We start from the raw sequence: 22,880 nt of genomic DNA, 5'->3' as shown, positions 1-22,880 counted from the left end.
CCAGTTTAGTAGTTTCCAAATAAAACCCTTGATAATGATATTTGAGTAATGTGCATATGCAAATATGGAATTTGCTTTGTCATATTTCATTTGGTTTTTATTGACTATTGAGGTTATGGAGACAGCAAAACCTGGTTCATGTCCCTGGAGGGGCTCACCTGTAAAGCCTACAGCTCAGCAACACACTACCATTTATCAAACCTGAACAAAGAATAAGGGGGACACAAAAGAAAGCACAGTCTGCATGTGAGTAAGGGAAGATGACAGAAATATACTCTTGGCATATGGCAGGTAACAATCCAACCAGACAGGAGGATTAAGATAAGGAAAAATGACTGGGGAAAAAAAAGAGTAATTAAGGGAGGTAGGTAGGGTAGAAAGGATCCATTTAAATCATTTTAAAACAGGTAATTCTCAAATGGCTGAAGACAACAGCCTGTGTTTTGTATGGCTGGGTGCCAGGAACCTTCTGCAAGCTGTAATATGTGAAGTAGAACAGATTCTTACCTGTTGTTTCAATGAAACGGATGCACTTCTCAATGAAGACAGGGATTGGTCTCTCAAGAGAGACCACGGAGGCCAGGGGCATCCCGAAGTAGTTGCTTTCATTGGGTTTTGAAATGGAATGCCTGGGCTTTGGACGTGGTTTCTGTAAGAAAGGAAACAAAAGAAAGGCAGATCGGATTGGTGGGAGCATCACAAAGAAAAAGAGAAAAGCCTGATTGACATCGACAATGTTGACACAGGAGCATATTTCTGAAATGACACCGATTCTTGAGAGATTGCGATTGCATTGACTTTATTTAGATGGCAGAGGGCGCAACCTTATTTTAAGATGACTATTTTCATTTTCTACTTAATCTACTTGAGCAAAACGGCCTACATATATGCATAACCACAACCATCCCACACATTCTCTCAAATCTTAAATTGATATGTAATCATACATTCCTGTCGCATGCATCAATGAAATACAAGCCCTGCTTCCTTCAGCATTCAGTATTTCACTACCCCCCCCCTCTCTACTGCACTGCAGCTCTCAGATAATCAAACTCTTATTCATTGTTTAATTACTCTCTAATTCCTGTTATTCTCTTGTTAAGAGACCTCCAATACACTCCCGCAATATTCTCTGCCTGCTTCCATATGGCTGTAGCATCTGCAGTAATTGTACTGCACTTTAATGGTGTTTAGTGGGATTGTGTTGAAGGCCCTTGAGGCCTGGATCTCTAGTAAGTCTGTCAGCCACCCCTGAGGCTCTGTCCTGGTGGGTTGGGTGGTGAGGGAAAGAGGTATGGTTGGCTGGGCACATAGACTGAGTGCAGCGCAGGGCTGACAGACAAACAGAGGAAAAGAGCAGAAGTGCTCATTAGAGAGATAGAGAGCGTGGCGTTCCCTCTGCTCCAGATACTGGCCTCACCACACTCCACCAAGCATGTTCGATAACACATATACACACACTCACTAACCGTGCTACTCATGGAAACAAGCATGGAAACACTAATTAAGATTTAGCAGATTGGTAAGGGCTCGCCTGGGCTTTTTCTACGCTGTCTGAAGACTATTCTCTTATTTTATACTTTTATCAATATTGCTACCTGAAGTATAATGCCAAGTATATTAAGCAACTACCTAATAGACCCTGACTGATACATCTGCAGCTGTATATTGCAGAGGTAAACAGATTTAGACACTATCACTGCAAATGTTGGAAAATACCACAAAGAAATGGTTTAGGAGAAAACATCCACTGACAAATAAATCTTTTATTGGCAGCGTTTTTTATTATTTTCTATTCTATTCTTTTTCTCTATTCAATCCACACTGTAGAAATTCAAAAACACTTGCATTTTATGATGTTTAGTGCGTTTACTGTGACTCTACAGGGGGAACAATCTGAAAGCATGTCACTATTCTGGCTATTCCATATACCTAACTTCATAATGCTAGTCTTTCTGCTGTGATAGCCTATGCATTTGGGATGTGGGGCTTAGATAAATTAACTAGAATTATACACAGTATTCAGAGTAAAGTAGTACAGTGCTCTCTGGAGAGACATGAAAAGGTGTTTATATAACAGGTAGAAGAGCTCACAATGGCAATTCTGTATATTTTATCATTTATGTTGTGCAAATTTTTTGTAATAGTTTTAGGAAAAGTGAATTGAGCACATATAAAATAAAAATGCTGTTTATTTTTCAAATGCAACTTCTGTGTTCTTTAACTAGAAGCAAAAAATGTAGTGTTCGGAGCTGATATACATCTGTCAATTAAAAAAATCTAAGAGCCTAGGAGGATTATGTGAGCTTTATGATTTGGATGAGTAAGAAAGGGAAATCATGTACAAATTATGATCTTTTAAAAATAGCTAATTCTCCATGAAATAGTACAGCAAACCTCTTAAATATTCTAGCAGAGGATGAAAAATGTGTTTAATGCTGAAAAATGTGCCAACTTTCCTTGGATGCTGGGAAAAACAGGCAAAATGGATTATTTAGTTAGCATTTATTCAAATTTTTCCAGCGTAGATTCACAATTCACAGTTTTTGAATTCTGTTTTCCATTAAATAATTCATTAATTTGTTTATTCATTCATTCATTGACTCAGTTATATGTTTATAAAGACATATTGCACAAGCATGTTATTAAAAAATACCCATTGATAATTTATTATTAGCATTTTTAAGCATTAATATAAGAGTTGGCCTGTAAATAAATTTTCTATAATACTCACATCTCACATGTCAAATTCTGGCTCCAGTGACATGAAAAAATGTCAAGCGATACTTCAGTAACACTGACAAAGACCATGTGTTGAAATGTGCAGGATAAATAATTGAATGCTTTCCCAGCCTGTCAGTTATCTTTCCATTAAAACCCCACATGAGCAAACTCCTAACTGGAATTTCCTTCACTCAAGAACACCTCCCCCCGCCCTCCTGCGTCAAGATGCATGCAATCCCGCCTACTGTACATATGAAGCGTGCATTAATCTCTTCACACATCCATAAAAAAAAAATCCATGACTATTTGATTAAAACATGACTAATTAACTGAATGACAAGGAATAGTAATAATAAACACAATGCTACGAAACTCACTGGCAATTTGGTTTTCAGTTCCTAAGTACCAGCTAATAATCTATTTGTGTCCTATCACATTGACTGCGCCATGTATCTGTGCCCTATCTCAGCCTAGCAGACTGTCTCCACACAGCCCCCCCACCCTTCCACCCTTTTTTCTGTCTTACTGTCTTCTCCCCCTGCAGTTTTGCCTTCTGGCCACTCCTTTTAGTTGCTGACTGAGACAGGATATGCTGCCAGCGCTGAGAAGACAAAACTGACTTCGACCACAAAAGACAAACAAAACATATACTTAATAATAATATACAGACACCATGGTGTGCCTCAACATACACTACACACTGTAGGATGCTGAAACACGAAGCTGCAACGCATAAAAGAAGGAGTTCCATCATTTCTAACAAAATAACTTTCTCTCCAGCTCCATTTTATATTCTGCCTGAGGTTGTGTTTGCTCCTCTTTTTGATTTTTATCCCTCCTGCAATCCCTCTTATTTCTTGCATGAGGACACTAGACTGGAACTAGGTGACTGAGGAATTTGAAGCATTCTTCTTGCTGGCTGAGGAGGTTTGAAAAAAGCAGCAGGAGAGAAAGGAAACATGTCCGGCCTCTCACTGAGGGAGGCCGGGCGGGACAGACACACAGTTGATCAGTGCCTCAGGTAAAGGGGATTTTAAGGTGGTTTCAGTCTATTTTCATTTATGTGTTTCCACCTGGCATGGTTCACAATGGCTGACAGTACCCTGAGGTTCCAAATGGTAAAGTGTTCACACTGCATAAGCCCAAACCTTCAATTGACAACCAATTGAAAATCTGACTTTGCACTAACATAAATAACTACTTTTATGTGAACCCATGAACACTGCTACAGTACATCTCCCTGATGTGCCTAAATAACTCAATAATATGTCTTCTTAATGGAATTCTGGACAGAGCTTTGAGCCAGCTGCTTAGAAAACAAGTGATGGAACTTGATCACTTGGTTACCACCACAATTAAGCTGTAATGACCTGTAATGTGGATATCCAGATCCCAGACCTGCTGTGGGGCACAAACCAGGGGCACTAATTACACCATTCATTCATTCATCTTCAACTGCTTATCTGTTCCCGGGTCGCGGGGCTTGCTGGAGCCAATCCCAGCTCACATCAGGCAAGGGTGGGGTACACCCTGGACAGGCCGCCAGGCCAACATACAGAGACAGACAGAGACGAACAATCACAGTACCTGGGGGAAACCCACTCAAGCATGGCGAGAACATGCAAACTCCATACAGAAAGGCCCCAGGCCCGGGAACCAAACCCGACCAATAGCGCTAACCACTATGGCGCCCATCCTAATTAGACCAATGATCTAAATGTAGCTGACTTAAATTTACTTGAGAATCTGATGTAAAACATAGATCTTCAATGCATCTAATACTTCTTAGTGATTCCTTTGAATCCGGGGGGGGGGGGGGGGGGCAAGGCCAGTGCTAATGGACCTTGTAGGCTCCCTAACAAGGAGCTTGGACTGATCTATCCACCTCATTTGTAGTTAGTTTGACTAATAAGCTTCACCTGCCTGACATTTGACACACATGGCACTGAGCAAGGGACAATAGTTAGTGCACAAAAGTAAAGCATAGTCAAGTAAGGAGGCACATAAAATGGCAGCCTTCACACAGGTACCTTGACATCACAGCTTTGTGTATGAAAACATTAATCACCCCACTCCAGTTCCACCCTACTGACAAGCGTGGTAATTATCAAAGACGTATGGGCACGACACACACTGTTGTACCTCCTATGCAGCTGGCACTTATTTGCCACGCCATGTGTTTGAATGAGCAGCATGCCAGGCTGATAAGCCTAACTGTGTAAGGTCAAAACTATCACCACAACACACGTGAGAGGCCTAGAAATTAACAGGAGAGGGTAAGAGAGAGACTGGGAACAAGTCAAGTGGGAGATAGAATTGGATTTTTTTTTTTTTTTAATCCTCAAACAGAAAAATAGTAGGGAAAGAGAGATGTGAGTAGAGCTTAATGGGAAGAGAGAGAAAAAGTGTGACAGGAATATGAGAAGCAGAAAGTATGAATCAGCAAGAAGGGAAGACAAACACTGTGAATTTGAGAGAATGAAAGGAAGGAAGTAAAGAAAGCCAAGCTGACAGAGGAATGGGGAGGCACATACTTTACTGCACTAGCATTACATTGAACAGCTAACTATGTTGCTTTAACTTGATGCTACTGATGCGGATTATTAGATCACTACTGCTTTGTATTCTTTAATGGTTATGTTGTCAGTGGATGCAATGCATGAGATGGTGATTCCAAACTCAGATTTTGCAAATCACAACTAAAAAAAACCTTCACAAAGAGTTAATTTTTATTTCCTGACACAAGACTGTGTTGAGAGTTTCTCCATTTTATTGCTATAATTTCCTGAACAGCAGGGGTGTTGGCAGTTATGGTGCTGAGATTACATTGGTCTTAATTTCACTTCATGTGCTGCTTATAATAAGAGTTACAGGATGGACGTTAATGCTTTCAAAATTTTTGTGAAATAAATGTCAAGCTTTATTATGTTAGCTCTTGTAAAGAGGGAAACCTGATGCATCAAAGTAGGCATGTGCATGAGCAGATAAAACAGCACATTGTATACTGGACCTCGCTCCCTATTCATTAAGACTTTCTGAAGTTTAGTGACTGGATTTTTTCTCTCTTTCCTCTCATAATTTGGCAAGTTTGAAGAGCAGACAGAGAAAAAATGTGGCAGACATGCTTTCAGAGGAAGAATGTTTTCAGTGAGTTCAGAACCTGAAAGTGGAGCCATTATACTGACCTCATTTGGTATTCCTCATAGTTAGCGATTAACAGAGTTATCCACCAAAGCAAATAGGTATTGAATCTCAGCCAAGCACCAATTATTCTGGGGATTTGGACATTGTAGCCATTCTGTCCACAAACAAATACATGTTCATACATATTGCATGATTGCATAGACAAAATTTCAAATACAATTCACAAAATTATGTTTTTTAAGCTTTGGTTGGGAATCAGGTGATTGACTAAACTAAAGGGATTGAATTGCCAGGATCCAACATAGCAGATATTGTGGACAGATAGATGGTACCTTGGGATCCCGAAAACAAATGGGAACTATGAATAAGGAAGGTAGCCACAGCCAAGTATCTACACAAAGTAAGTGACGTAGAGAAATTGCTGCTGAATGGGAACAGCAGAGTCGAAACTCAACACCTACACTCTGTCATTATAATAATAATTAACACAATGAAGCTCCTCCCAATGCATTAAGGGTTTCACCTCAACTCCAGCACTCTGGCACTCAGCAATCCTTGACCTCCTTCCTTCTGTTTAGCATACACTATCAAAGCCACTATCCCACTACTAGGATAAAGCAACAAAGATTCATGAGTAGTTCAGGAAGATTCCCCCAAGTGATGAACTGCTTAGCGAATACTTCTGGCAACAGAAACCTGATGGGCAGGCGAAGAAACAGCAGGAGGAGCCTCCATAGGAGGACAAACCCCCCCACAGCATGTACCAATGGAAGATATAATAAGTGACAGATACAAAAATTTGATCAGTATCTGTATAAGATCAGTATAAGAGGCAGGACTGAAAGGCATCTAATAATGGCAGCACAAGAACAAGCCCTGAGCACAAATATGCACCTGAGACACTCCAGCAGATAACAGTAGGGTGTAAGATCCTAGTAAGCATTAAATTCCATTACCAAGTGGCTGGCAATTTTACAGAAACATCTGTACTGACTGTGGGCTGGAAGTCCTATGGTCACAATATGACCAAGCACGTATAAGAATCAGAAAAAGACATGATGGTTAACCAAGTGTAATGATGGATGTAGCAATCCCAACAGCAACATTGGGAAGAAGGAACATGAGGAGCTAGAGAAATAGCAAAGGTTGAATGAGAGCAAGAAAAAAATAAAGTGGGTGAATAACAGTAGTCTCTTTGGTAATCAGGACACTGGTTGTGATACCCAAGCTGAGGGAGTGGCTCCAGCACATACTACTAACACCACCTGATGTCCAGAAGAATGGTGACAGTGCCAGAAACCTCAAGTGCTCAGGTGTCTATTTTTTAACACATACATACATATACACACACACACACACACACACACACACACACACACACACACACACACATATATATATATATATATATATATACACACTGTACCATAACTCAGACATATTAACCAATTTACCCCATATTTCATTCATATTTAATTTAAATGTAGAAAAATAAGCACAAACCTTTGTATTTCTGCGCAGGCTTTTCAGGATATTCCTCCGTTTGGGGTCCTCACTCTCCTCAATCAAGTTGTCCTTCTGAGCTCCTAAATCATCCTGGCTTGCCTTGGGTGGACCCACCATCTCATCATCACTGCCTATGGAGAAGCTGGTCCTAAAACTGCTGAACTTTCCAAGACGTTTGGATCTGTCTCTGTAAAGCTTAGGTTTTACACCAATGGCGGACAATTTTCTTTTGCGCTCCAGTGAGCTACTGTCAGCCTCACTGTCCGATCCATTTCCCCCAGCACTCCCATTTGAGTGACCTTTGTTGGCATTGCGAATGGTGATAATCTTTCCCTGTGTGCTGTCATGAGGGACAGAGTAAATATTCTCCTCTTCTGTGGGTCGGGGTTTGCTCACAGCATCCATAGGCTCTGCATAGTCTGAGGGGTCGTAGCCACCATCGCTACCTGGAGCCCAGGTGACAGCCTGTGGCAAGGAGCGGCGATTGCTGCCACCTTGCTGGTCCATGTAGGGGCTGAGATTGACTTTACGGACAGGTTTGGGCTTCACTTGAGGAGGAACCTTGTTGTTAAGCTTGCTCTCAAAGGTGCTAAGCTCAGAAATAACAGAGAATGTGTCACTTGAATCTAAATCTGGTAGTTTGAAGCTTCCAAGGTGAGAACTCAGGCTGTCCTCCCTGAGGGTAGGATAAGGTGGGGATGGGTCGATATCATCCTCTGAGTCCATAAGAATGTTAACTGGACTAGGGGAGCCACAGCGAGGGCTGGTGCTCTCGTTGGTACATGCCTCAGCCACATGATCATACATGTGTGTGGCTTCAACAATAGTTCGCTTTTCTACCACCTCTTTGAGGAATGGTTGGAAAAGGTCTATCTTATGAAGCCCTCCTACTACCCCACCATGTCCACATATTACTGTATTAAACCTGGCCTCGATTTCATGGGCTAGTTCCTCTCCCTGACTGACCTGCTCCTTAGCTGACTCTGAGTCTGTTAGCTCCATCTGGCTCTCCCCTACCGCTAGCAGCTGGACTGGGATGATGTCTTGGACTTCACACAGGAAAGCACACAATGTCTCCATGGAGGCCTTGCGGCGGGCAGAGTAAACTGCAATGTAACCGTGGACTAGTTTGGTCTTGCGGAGGGAGAATGAAGAATGGAAAGACAGTATTGACAGCTCAATATTCTGCCTATGACCTCCTATGCTAAGATCCAGCAGAACAGAGGTGCCACTGCTAAGGGTAGAGGCCGGGCGACAATGCTGGGGCAACAGGAAGGGTGCCAGAAGCTGGTCTAAGTCATATGTGTCTCCACACATCAGACACATGACTATCCTCAGGTCTGCCTCTAGTACTGACTGGGACTGAGAGTCTCTGAAGGCAGAGGATGAAGGGGGCAAAGGCGGGGAGCTGCTCCCTATGCTTCTGCGTGATTCTAAGAGTCCCTTCAGCATCTGGTTGATCTGTTTCTCACTGACACTGCGAGTATAACCCATACCTGGAGAGGCAGGGTCAAGGTATGAACACTGAAGCTTTCCAGCAACCTGCTGTCCTTGTTGGATAAGAGTCTGTGCTGTTTCCCCACCAATATCTCCTATGGATCCCACCCCCCGCTTAGTGACCAAAAGGAGGGACAGCGGGAGTTGCGCTAAGCTGTTTTCCCTTTCCCTTCTGCTTATGGTTGACTCCCTAAGCTTTTCTATACTCTCAACTACATACGAGAGGGATTCCTTTGAGTTATACAAGCACAGACACCCGTGGGGTGTAAAGGTTGGCGTGTGGAAGGAATTAACTGGCAGGCGTACGTTGCCCTCAATGGGACGAAGAGTTAACTCATACATCCTGCCATCTAACATGTACCGGTCATCACAGGTGCACAAGGCCCTTATCTCGTTTGCCATCTCTCTGGCTAGCCCATCTTTACCTAAGATGACAAGATTAATCCGTTCAGCCCTTCCCCCCTCCAGTCTGGAACTATCTGATGATGGGTAGCGGGTGGGGAATGTGGAGGCCAGTATCTGCTCTATCTTACTGTCTACGCAGTGGGGGTTATTGGGACAAGTGTCTTTGGTGGGGTGGTACACAAAGTGGATATGTTTCAATACCAGGGCATCCCTTTCTGCCTGCAGCTTCTGCAGGGCTTTAAACCTTTGTTCCTCCCCTAACACCTCTTGAATGGCTCCCATCTTCTCTTTACTTGGCTTTGCATCCACTTCTAGCTCATAAAAGAGCTCAGAGTATTCAAGAAGCAATTCCTGAAAGTCCTCTTTGGCTCGGTCAATTATTTCCTTCTGGTGTTTGTTGTAGATGTCCAGATATTCAGCCTCATCCAGCCACTGGTAGAAATCTTCATTCATGATAAAGCTTCGAGCCTCCTCCCAGGGTTTCCCTGGTGTGATGAAAGGAGAGACACTTAACTTCTCCTTGAACTCCCATCTCATCTCTGCCCGTTTACGCTCATTTCTCAGTTGCTCCAGGTGAGTTTCATAGATGGTTTCAGCAGCAGGAGTCTCCAGAAGGTCCTGAGGGATTCGATCATCCTCCATGTTATCAATGTGTGGCGTAGTTTCCCAAGGGGTGTCATCTAACACTACAAACCATTGAGAGAAATCTCTCTTTGTCTCAAGGACTTTCTGAACTCCAGACCAGCTCAGATGGTCAATCTCATCCAACTCTGGTAACAGCACAGATAGGGCCTGTGGTAGAGTAGATAGATAGGCCTTCCTGCGTTTTTCTATATGCTCTTGTTTAAGTCTATGCACATGCTGCTGAAAGAGCTTCTTGGCTTTAGCTGTCCCCTCAAGAAAAACATAGTCCTTGTATTCAGGGGCAGACTGCATGCGGCGACTGACTGCGGGCCATGTCTCATTGTGGTTCTTCACAATTCGGTTCACCAGCCACTCATAGCGGTCTTTGGCTGAGGCAATTTGTTGACTCTGCTGTTTCAGTGCCTCAAAGTAAGGGATAATTTTGGGCTTCCCCCTACCCTTGTCTATTAACTGAACCAGTGTAAGAAAAGCTAGGTCAACATTGACATTAGAGCGTGCTGATGTTTCCACAACCTGCAGGTTCTTCTTGGTTAGGGCAAAGGTGTGTGAGTCCTTTATATAGCGCTCAACTCCTTCATCACATTTGGTAAGAACCAGTACCACAGGTTTCTTCGTTTTGGCTAACTGGTTGTACAGGTTGGTGACAAACTTCATCTGGTCTTCAAAGCTACGATTCATACCCCTGCTGACATCCACGCAAAGTAAGAAGCCATCCACCATAAGCTTGCCTTCCGGCATCTGTTTCTGCTCAAAGTCCTGCTCCAGCCCCAGCTGATCTGTGCAAAAGTACATGAGCTTCTCAGCCGAAGCCAGCTTGGTGGAAGCTGCTCTTTTAATGTAAGGCTGGAGTGCCGTGCTACGGTGTGGCTGGAAGGTCTGATCATCAATGAACTCTGTCTGCTCGACCACATTCATACGGCATTCTGGTCCCTCCTCCATTGTCCTGCCAGCCTCTCCCCAGAACAGAAAGTGGTCATTATTGACCACACGGCCTCCGAAGTCACTGGTGCTGAGAACCGAGGTATGGTCTAGGTAGAAGTCATCTGCACTTGGCCGGACAAAGCGGTTACACAGGCAGGACTTGCCCACGCCACACTGGCCTTTCTCCTTCTCCGTCCCGGACAGCCCAACCACAACCAGGTTGTAGGTGGGTGCCCGGACATCTTGCTTTTTGGCCATCATCATCGCTGGCAGAGGCTCATCCTGCCATGCTGGCCACTAACTCTAGGGAGAGGAGAAGGCTGCCAAAGAAGGAGAGTTTCCATGCAAGGGAAGCTCACTGGGCTGGGGTCTGGGCCTGCAAGACAGAGAGCGAAAGAACAATAAGATATGAATCTGGACAAAATACATAAAAAGAAGAAAAAATTAATTCCAGTGACAAGTTTTATTATTAGAGAGCTATTGTGTTCCCCATCTGAATTCTTACTGTGTGCCTATGTGCTGTTAATAAGGTTTAATCTGTGATCCTATTTCTCCACTGAATGTTTCCTGAAAAGATTGAGGTCAGAGTCAAAGCTGCTGGAATTCTGCACGTTACTTAATCCACCTGTAGCAGAATAAAAGCCATTTTCCCACATTTAACTAATTTAATTTTAACCCTGCCAGTGCTGCACTGCTTAAACTGGTCCCTTCCACATTTCATTCCAATGTTATTTTAGACTCTGTATGTTTTGGCTTATCATCTCACATCTAACAATATGGTTGATCGTCTTGTTGCCAGCAGCAGTAGAATAAACTTGTGTGGCGTCTTCACTAGATTGTAGAAAAGAGACTCAATGCAACCACTGCATGTGTGCAAACACTTTCACACATGCACTACCAAGTACTTTTGAAAAACCGGCAAACTAAGTGCCATGCACCCTAAATTAAAGACAAACACAAGAAGATGAAAGCAGATAAATGTTCCAGAGCTGAAGTTACTAATTGGCCAACTAGGGAAATCCATCTGCATTTAAAAGGCTGCACTGCCTGTTGGCTGACTCATCTCCACCAAAAACATGTTTTCCTATGTTCCTCACCCAGTAGTACCCTGCAAACAGATCAGAGTTGGCTGATGTACCATTACAAATGTCTGCACATATTTACCTACATTAGATGCTACAATTTGGCTTCAGACAGTCATATACCAAACATGGAGGCTCAGTTGACCAGTATAATTTATATAGGTAGTAGTAGTAGATCAGACCTAAAAACAAGGTAATGGGTGTAGGGACACCTTTTAATAGAATCGCCATGTTAGATAGCACAATTTGTAAGGAATGAAAATCTTAGAAAATACCGCAAGACAGCCAGTACAGAGATATGCAATATGAGACCACTGCCTCCATGTCATAACTGAGGCGTTAATGTAGTAAAACAGACATTAAACCCACTATTAATCATGAATAGCTCTTTGACAGAGAGCACAAAAGCAGACAAAGCTTCCGTTGCTGCTGAATTGAGTTTGTCAGACAACACAGAACTGTGGATGCGCAAAGATGAACTTCAAAGTCTTACACTGCTCCACCAAAGGGTGAGACAATGAACTGGAAAGGGGAGGAGAAGAAACTCACTACACTGAAAAACACTGTAGATAAGTCAACCCCACAATCACCACTTCTCAACTAATCCATATAGTGTATATTTCTGACTTTCATTTGAAAAGTCGAGTGCAACTAATCAAAGTTCAAAACTGGGACTTATACCAAAAGCTTTAGAACAATGAGTTTGTCAAAGAAAATAAAATAAAAAATTCTAAATCTGGTAATGAATTAACACTACAGAGCCAAGACCTCCCCTGCGTTTCAGCAGGTATAACACCAAGTGCCAGCAGAAAAAGGAATGAATATCAAAAAGAATGCCTTGTGTTTTGATATTTGTAGCGGAAGTATGCATTAAAGATGTATCAAGGTGCAGACAAAGACCCAATCTCCCTTCAATAATATAGCGTGGGGTGTGTTCTGCACAACCTGACTTTCTGGTGTATACAGTCAGATTGGTTCATGAGCTGGTTAACTCATGCCTTTTTCTTTCTGTACTTTTTTTCATAAACGCTCTTATTGCTCATGTGTGTATTAGCTTGTATGTAAATAGTTAAAGCACCGCTGGGTTTATACAGCCTTGACTAGATGAGAAGAACTGCAGGTGTGGAGTCGATAGACGATAGTCAGCAGGTTAAAAACACACCTGTGTCTTTGTCTTGCAATGTTCACATTACAGTGCAGACTGCTTCCACTACAATCAGCCATAAAAAAACATGACGTGCTGCTCCTGGATATGGTCCACTGAACGGAACATGTATCCAGCCTGCTAATCATCTTTCTTTATATTTATATGTTTCTTTATATTGTATCTACATGATCCCCTTCTGTTCTACAAAGAGATGAGTTCACGGGCATAAAAATTAAAGATTACATTTTACATGTATTTGATAAGATTGCCACTGATAACCACACGTTGTTCCTAAATAACTGCTGTCTTTTCAGTGTGGTACGCTCACAAATACGTTTGGCAGATGTCATTTACTGTATTGTACTGTATTGTGACATATATTTTTTTCACCACACATATTATGTATGGAAACACATATTAACCTAAGAGAGAATTCGGATCGGTTTGTGAGCGCTGATCTTTCAAAGGTTGCTGTGAACAGCATCTCTGCACAGAGTGAACTGTTGTGACATGTATGAAGCAGCTGCCTACTGAGCTGACAGAGGGTGTTACATTAACTATGGAAGTCATGGTGTTGATCCACATTAGCACAAATGACCAACATGAAAACATAAAAATGCACACATGCATGCGCATATACAGACATGCAAAAACTACTCAGATTTCATCCTATGTAACGTCATGGTGATCACTGTGTCATGTGTGAAATAGGTCATTAGCAACCAGTTGTGACAGTGCCTGGATTAAATAAAGTCAAGCACTCCACACAAGTCCATATAGAGCTGGAGGCAAGCCAGACTCAGTGCACTCATAGATGCTTTGCTAACATCTGCCTCGCTGACCCCACCTATCTTTTCCGTTGTGTGCACAGCGTGTGGGAATTTACATGTCCATACACATTTCGAGACAGTCAACAAACATATTACTGCACTAGAGTGCAGGTTCGATGTGTGCATATATGACAAAGAGGCAGTTTCCAATAACCTCAAAGGGAATTGCAAACAAAATAGCTCTGAATTCAGTGAATTCAGTGGCTTAAAAAAAAAAAAAAAAAAAACAGTAGCAGAGACTGCTGTGCCCAACCCAAACTGCCAGAAACAAGAATATAAAACCACACACACACTAAGCTTGTTGCAACAGCCTGTGCTGGAAAAGCCTCAGTGCAGCAATCAACTTGCAGAGCAGTCAGGCAGCCAGTCTCCCAGTTCACCCTGAGGCCTGGTGTCTGGTGCGCATGTCCAGCTACATACCATTGTCTCAAGGCCCAGGGCTGTTTAGGGCTAAGGCAGTGATAGGTTAGGGGCTGCGTTGCATCTGCCTCTGACCCTGAAACATGAGGATAAGCAGAAAAGGAGAGGAGTAGAAAATAGGAGGAGGTAAAAAAAAAATGCAGGAAGGAGTGGAAAAGATTGGGGGAGGAGATATGGGTTGGGAAGTTAGTGCACGCAGAGAGGATGATGGTATAGAGAGGAAGGGGAGAGGGGTCAGTGACCTGCATCATGTGAGCTGCATATTGGAATCCCCGCAGCCAACAGGGGTAGGGTGTGGTAAGGCTGACGAGGGGATAGGATGCATCTGTAGGGTACTGAAGTGCAGGCTGAAGCTAACGCTGGGGCTGCAGCGCGTGAAGTTCAGCATAACACGTGCTACAAAGGGCAGCAGGGAAGAGGCTGTGTTCACTGCCCATGAAGAGAGACCCTGTATCTTTAATGCACTGCATGCATTCCTTTCATTACAAAGTTAAGAGAAGTTAGCAATGGAGCACGGCCAGGGAGCTGGAAGTAACTGTAAGTGCATATACCAAAAAAAAAAAACAAAAAACAAAAAAAAAAAACAGTTTTGATACATTGGCCTGAGTTCTAACTATAAGTGTAACAAGGACTCAGGAGTATACCATGTGATGCAGATTACATGAATATTATTTGGAGACAACGAACATAAAGTATTTCGAAGATAATCAAAATGAGAGCGTGAATATATATATTCGATATAGAAAGGACAGTTTTGGGATGATCTCTATGGTTTTCCTTAACACAGTGCCAAAGGTATCCGCCACACAGCTCATAGTGAAAACTCCTAAATGAGGAAAAACAAGGAAGCCCAATTGCACCATTCACCAGTAAGGCTCTCTGTTGTACTGTATTACACACTCAGGAAGGCTGGGAGTTGACAGAAACAAAGGTCATGAAATAGTCATGAAGCTGTGTAATGCTGATGATGATGACAGAAAGGCAGCAGGGAGAAACTCACTCTCCCTTATTCTCTAAGATACAAGATGGACTGGGCCTCCCTTCATTTTAGTACAACAAAAAATGTTTTCCCTCTGCTTTTCACTCCTGCCAGATGCAAGTCTGCAACCAGGTCTTCTCTCTCATGCTCTCACCCACAACATAATTTTCATAGATTTCCCATTCCCATCTGCCAAGATTTTTTTTAACACCATCTCCCTCAGCCTCTTTCACACTTCTCTTTCGTCCCTTCTTTTCAACCTCTCTGAAGTCTTGTTGTCCGTTAGTAAGAAACTGGGGTCACGGGCAGAGGGCTGAGCTGTGGGTGGGTGGAGGCAGTGCACTGATACCACTTCCTGCTAAGCTCTCTCACCGGACACTGGAGTATGGATGAACATACCAAATACAGAGGGGGGGTGACTGGGGACTCCAAAACAACATAATGGAAATACATAATGTGAAACCAGAGAAGCAGACATATGCAATTATTCAAATAAATGGATCTTTACATAAATGCCCCCAACCACCACATTCAAAGCACTTTACATTAAATGCTCTGTGGTTCCTCGGATTGAATGGATCCACTAAAAACAGAAGCAATTTGTCTCTTTCACAAACACAACATATCTATCACTCATCGGATTGGATATGCAAACTCCCTTGCCATTATCATTCCCAGTTTATGTTCACACACCAACAGCAAACACAAACACTGCATTGACACCATTGCGAATGCATTTCGCATGTGGCAAGGCATAATACACAATACACAAATAAAAAAAAACACAAGAAATCCAACAGTGATGAATTATTCCTGCAATATGAAAATACATAGACCACAAAAACTAAGCACAGTCTGAATTAATCCACCTATATTTTCCAAGTAAAGAGACTTTTAGCATTATATTTTTCACATGCAAGAGAAAACCAGTGCAACAACACAGAAACATTAATGTAACAACCGAAAAAACCATCACATATCCAGGTCCTGGACCAGGATTATGGACACTCTGTGGATTAGCTACGGCTATTTGCATCTTCCCATTTGCAAGATCACAAGTGGTGTAGCCTGGGCATTTGCATGATCTGATGGCATGGTGATATAACTACATGAAACAACAAATCCCCACGCGGCTGCTCTATTATACTGCACACTGAACACAGTCATGATGACACAGAAACACACATTTAGTGTGGCTATGAAGAACTTCATTCCACACTGTCTAATATTGCACAATTTCACACACAATGTATATTACTTATTATTATTACTATATTTGCTGCACCTATGTTGTAAATGTTACAGCTTTATAGCCTTTAGTAACTACTACCATGTACACCGTCAGCTATAAGATCACTTCCACTTCCTCCCACTGCCTGGCACTGCAGAGATAGAGCGCTTGCTACTGATAGACCCCCTGAGGAGAGGGGCAAACGGACAGACAGAGGAAGGAAGGATGTAGGATAAGAGCAGAAATAAGCCATAAGAGAGACAAAGACCATAAACAAACACTTGACAATTGAGAATGAAAGCAATCAGCGCAAGAATAAGACAGAAGGAAAGAGGCAGAGAAGACAGTAATTTGAAATTTGAGACTATAACTGAACAGTTCAAGGAGCGGACAGAAAAGAGCAAGGTTTAAGTCAGATAGAGGAAGGATTTTGAAAGAATGGACAGGCTGAAGAATGAAGGGAGAGAGCAGGGAGGGCAGAAGAGGAGTGTGTAACTGTGGTTTAACCTTTTCAACTGTGCCAGAAGGCCTCACTGATAGCACAGCTAAATATAATGTGCGAGAAAGATGGACAATGACAGCTATAAATTTGAACTACTAGCACATAAATCCATTGCCACGTGCACAAACCTGCACACACACACACTCAAGCACACATATTCACTGCATGATACCTTTTTCAGTGATAAGGTCATTTCTTCCCATGCTGACAGCAAGCAAGTGAAAAGTGAGAAGCAACAGTGTTTCTTCAACATCATCTTTGTGACCTTCAAAATCTGTTTGCTGTGAATTTTCTTTAAATTTCAGTCATTTTAATTAATTTGTAAACCAGACACTCCAAACATGCTGTCTCTCTCTATCTTTTAATTCAATTTTACCTTCTGAATTGACACCCTTTTCAGGACCTAAAAACTATCACCCAAACACAATCTCAGGACATTCTGTGCAACATGGTAACATTTGCTCCAGAAATTCTCTCTTCACCAGGCTACATGACATTAACAACAACAACAACAACAACAACTGTTGCTTTGCATGCAAGGCCAGGCAGACAGACAGCCAGTGTTTTTCTTTGGCACAGAGGCTCATCTGTGGGGCCGTCTTCTCCCTCTCTCTTAATTCCTTTTGCCAAATATGAACTGACTTACTCCTCATTTCTTTCAATGCCCTTGGCTCTTGTCTAATTCTCCCAATATTTCCCCTTCTTGCTATTTGAACAGGCTACTTTGCACTTGCTCCTTCCACTGCCATCTGCAGCAGCACCTCACCTCACAGCCCAGCCCCTATCAGAGTGATATTAGCATGCATCTGATCCCTGCTCCCCTGCCACAGGGCTTGTCAGCATCAGCACAACTGTATACACACATTCAGACATCTAATACAGTAGTCCTGCCCTCCCAGTCAAATTTGGTACAGCAGGATAAACAAACAACCGCAACATGAGCAGATGTAGACTATTTGCAAATCCATTCAATACAATTAACAGCAGAGGATATTTAGTCCAGACATAGAATTAGGCGCACACACACTGAATAGCAGTTTTTTCATTAAATATAACAGCAATATGGGTGGCCCAGTAGCCACCTGGTTAGGTTGCATAGCATGTGGCCACAAATACTCACCCCCCTTCTGTTTGTCCCAGTTCCTGTCTCCATATAATGTCCTCTCAAACACTAAAGGCAAATGGGCAAAAAAATATGAAGAGGGTCTCTAAACCCAGATCTCAGTTATACACCAGAAAAGGCCTGCTATTCTGAGTGGTGGTGTAACTGTTTTGACAAACTGTGTGCATGCATCTTCTTGTCTCATTTCAGAAATGTGATATACTGACCCCTTCAATACTTACTACATGTAATTTGAGGAAAATGTTCTCAAGCAAAGAAAAAAAAGCTGTTGTATATGTTCATGCCTCAATACATTAGTGAGATGATTTGTGAGTGACAGATTAACGGCTGACACTACCTTCCATGTAAATGTCAGTATTATCCCATTTTCATAGGCGCGCTCACCCTTAGCTACAACGGTTTTGTAATAGATGTGCTGGGTGTGTTTTCCAGATGGTGAATGAAACGGGAAAGCTGTGCACACTCGCAGAGCGATGCTGCTGCCACTGGAGTTTAATTTTTATCACTCTATCTACTGCTGCGAAGATTGTGACGGCCAGACTAAACTCACAGCACAGTCTTGATTGCAACAATTACTTGATTGCAGCCACATCGCCTTCATTGTTTTGACAAAGTTTCCATTGTGAAGCATATGGCTGCATTCACCCATGCCATTTGCACATCCTGCTTTATGGTTTGGAGGAGTAATGGGAGGACAGAAGGGGGAGGCCAGGGCAACATGAGACTTTGGTTTCAAAAGGCATATTTGCATTTCATTCACATCCCCAAAATAATGAATATCAAATATAACATATCAAATAGACAAATAGAATTTTGTCAGTCCATAAACAATTCTCAGACAATGAGGATGATACTACTGAACTGAACTCTTACCATCTGGATGTGTAACCTGCCGCCTGAATATAATCAGGTGCTATGATCCCTACAGGGAGATCTTACATCAACCAGAGATCGCCTAAACTGTTAGTAGGTGACAGATGGTTTTCGCACACATAAAAACAGTGACCTTACACCTACACCATATGGTCAAACATAGATGCAGACTGTTCACATCTCACACATACACATGCCCTCTAACTGAGCCTGCTTTCTGTTTAAGTTTAAATAAACAGTTTATAAAACATTTTTTTTCTCTCGTCCCTGCCAAGAGAAATGTTCACGCGCTGCTGAATCTGGAGACCAATTAAATCTGAAAATGACAGAATTGAAGGAACAACGATGGACCAAGAGGGAAATGGAAGATGATATAAACTAGTCTCAGCTGCGTTAGCTGTGAAAATGCTGTATATCAGCAGCTACAGTACATCACTGGGGTGGTCGGCTCTTGTCGTGTTGTCATGTTTGGGACCTACGTGCTAATGGGCTGTCCCGGGCAGCAGCATCCTTAATAAAATCATAACACCCTGTCAGTAGCATAAGACTAACTATTGAATAGATGCCACTTCTACTTAGATCGCAAGTCATTCCTCACAGTCCTCCCCTGCCCTGTAGAAGGCTAATAACGCAAGCAGCAGTAATAAAAGGTAAGCCTGGACTCTCCACCGCCAACTAGTTTAGACAAGCTCGCCCATAGTTGAAGGCACAGCCCAGATTCAAACAACGGCTGCAGACATAACATCAAAATACTGCCTTTGTTTGTGTAATTTTTTTTTTGTTGTTGTTGTTGAATTGGACAGTTTTTGCACACACAATCTGATCGACCGAGCGAGTGGCAGTGTGAAAAACACCTTGTTATTATGAAATAGATTTGAGAACTAAAAATGGTGTTTGAAGACTTGACACTGGGGCAAAACTGTGTTTTTTATTTTGAGCGGCTCAAAGAAAAATAAATTATTTTTCATCAGTGAACGTGACCTTTCACAACCTTTGGAGTTCCACACTATATGAGACCGATGAAATAGAACAAAACAAAAGAATGAAAATTTTGTAGGCCGTGGATGGAGCCAAGTGAGGTGAGATCAGGGAGGGAGGGAGAAGGAGAGTTAGCGTTGCGGGTAGAGAGGGGGAGGTTAACACAAGTAGCTTCTGGTAAGTGCCTTGCACTTGTGGTTGGCTAATGGTTCACAGACAGGGCTACTTTATGATCACTCATCTGCACTTCTTGCTCTTCCAGTGACAAGTTTCAACACGGTAGGAAGAAGCCACTGTTAAAAAAATAAATAAATAAATAACAAGAATCGACAACCACTTTCTCTTCGTCTTTGCGCCCCCACCTTGCCCACAGTTGTAATTGCTGCCATTCAAGGTTAATGTTCTTGACATTTTCTTCTTTAATTTGTCCTCTCATTGCTTTTTGCTCTGTCACTGTGTTATCCATTCACTCTCTTCTTGATGTGACAGTACAGTAGAATTGCCACGCATGTTACGCACCTTACAGAGAGAGACAAGTGCTTGTGATAAACATGAACCTTAAATAAGCCAGTGAGGAAGCTACAAGAAAGGTAGACAGCATGCTAAAAGAAAGGATGACACACTGGGGAGAAAAATTAAGAGCCCCAGAGTAAAGTGAAGGATGAGTGCCAAGGACAGGTGAGTCACCACAGAGAGACAAAACGGCTAATGATAGAATTGAAAACACCTGAACCTGCCACAGCATCAATTAAAGATAATGACTTTTTACCGGTTGCCACAGAAACAAACTGTTGGCACAAAGGCAGATGGCTGTAAAGGCCTTTTCCCCAAAACCTTCCTCCCCACTCTCTACCACTTTGACTCTTTCAAAGAGCCTCACTCTCCCGCAAAGTCCACCAAAGAGCAATTCATGCAGGGGCAATAGAGAGCAACACAAATAAACCATTTCCATGCATTTTTAGCTCCCAACTAGAACAATCAGAAAAGTCAGTCAAATCAAAAATCTAATGAAATCTAATTTATTTATAGTGCCAAATCACAACAGAGTTGAAGACACACAACAAATCCTTCCAGGAGCAAACATCTGGGGACAGAAGCAAAGAAAAATTTCTTTTAGGAGGCAGAATGCTCAGACAGAGCCAGAGTCAGGGAGGGCAGCCATCTGCCTCGACCTATGGGTTGAGAAAGAGCGAAAGAGAGGAAAGGGAAAGGGGGTTGGAGGGAAAGTGAAAGAACGAGAGCAGGAGGCGAAAGTACAATAAAAATGGCAAAAATATATAAATGTAGTGCAGGATTAGTGTCTGGTACCAATAAATGTACATTTGCAAATATTAGCAGTGAAAATAAAGTTTTAAGCAGAAGTAGTGATAACGGAAATGATTAACCTCTTTCCCTCTCCTGATTAATAGTCTTTAATGATAACTGATATTAAAAATCAGTAACAAGTCATGGACCAGACGTAGAGAAGAATAACTGAGGTGGAAAAGTGGTGAGCAGGACTAACTACAGTAAAATTCCTGCAGTCTAAATATTCATATATTAACATATCTTGTTTTACTCCTCTCACAGCACTTGTGTTTGAACATGTGGGGGTGTCATCTGTGAGCTCCCTGTGCAGTCTGAGTGGAAGAAGCTGACAGGCTCTAGGGCAGCTAGTCCAGGGGTTACAGGGGTTATGCTTGGTCATCCATTTTAAATCAGTCTCCAGACAGACACAAGAGCGCCATTACAGCTCAAGACTTTGCTGCTCTGCACCGATCTGCCTGCAGCTGCAGCATTATTCACGCCCAAGGCCGAGATATGCCTGCCGAGAGTCACTTAGTTGTGTCCACTGTGCAGTTGGTGCTGTATACAGCACAGAGGAGTGAGGAGTGCAGCCTTTCAGGGTGAGGGTCAGCTGTTACTATAGCGAGATAAACACTTTGCAACAGAGAAGGATCTTCTGTAGTTGTGTTTTTGTGTTTTCTGTCTTATCTTGATATTGTAGCACATAAATTACTCTCATTACCATAACAATGACGAGCAAAGGTGTCTGGACATCTTCAATCTGATGCATATGAACAATGAAAGACATTGAAAGGAAAACACTGAGAAAGCGCTACAGCTTCTGTACTTTGTAGATTTTGTAGGTTGCCAAACCGAAAGTATAGTGCAATACAAAATTAACAAGACACTGTGAATGGTATACAATGGGTTTCATGTTTAATAATTGGTTTGCACAAACGTCACCTTCTGGTAAAACCTCAGCTCCCTTGAAAGAGGTGACGAAGAAAGAAGCCCAGTCACCAGGTACACCAGGTACAGTTTTTGTTAAACACGAAAACCAAAAAAGAACAAGTAGCACTGTAGCAGTAAGCAGTAGCATGAAGTGGGACAGTGTTATAAGACCTACTACAGAACTTATTGTACATACAGCACATACATGCAAGGTGCAGAAACTCATTCAAAATGTATATATTTTACTCTTGTATTTGTGCCTTCATTATGGCTATCTGATGTTTAGCAAAGTTTATCAGAAAAAGTGGAAGTGAGGAAAAACAGCTCACCACAAATAATAAATTTTTTGTGTGTGTACATGTTAAGCAAACAAGATGCAATATGCTAATTATGAACTTTAGAGGTGTCAGTGGGAATATTTTTGAACTTTAGGCAGTGTCAGCCAGCTGCTTCCCTGTGCTACCAACTCTTTATGCTAACTTGAGCAAATCGCCCTCTGGCTCTGTGGCTGGTGCACAGACAGGAGTACCAAGTCTCTGCTAGAAAGCGCATAAGGGTAATTAAAAGATTTCAAGCTATTCAGTTAATACTATATATTTTTAATTATTCTTTCTGGGTTAAAACAGGCTGTCCCCCTGCCAAAAACCTTCGCTTGA

At 42.3% G+C, this 22,880-nt stretch overlaps 1 protein-coding gene across 1 annotated transcript in view; it reads right to left on the bottom strand.

Moving 5' to 3' along the window:
• arhgap35a (Rho GTPase activating protein 35a) overlaps positions 1-22,880 on the bottom strand; it is a 58,370-nt gene that overhangs the window by 11,215 nt on the left and 24,275 nt on the right. Inside the window, exons 2-3 of the mRNA XM_029516898.1 lie at positions 7,372-11,218; positions 508-649 (exon numbers count right to left, since the gene is read on the bottom strand). Of these exons, the coding sequence (XP_029372758.1) occupies positions 508-649; positions 7,372-11,106 (3,877 nt within the window). The 5' untranslated portion in view covers positions 11,107-11,218. The remainder of the gene's footprint in view (positions 1-507; positions 650-7,371; positions 11,219-22,880) is intronic.

The sequence above is a fragment of the Echeneis naucrates genome, chromosome 13 (genome assembly GCF_900963305.1).
Source record: "Echeneis naucrates chromosome 13, fEcheNa1.1, whole genome shotgun sequence".
Taxonomy (NCBI): Eukaryota; Metazoa; Chordata; class Actinopteri; order Carangiformes; family Echeneidae; genus Echeneis; species Echeneis naucrates.
The sequence above is the reverse complement of the archived record's forward strand: the minus strand, read 5'-3'. Positions and strand labels throughout refer to the sequence as shown.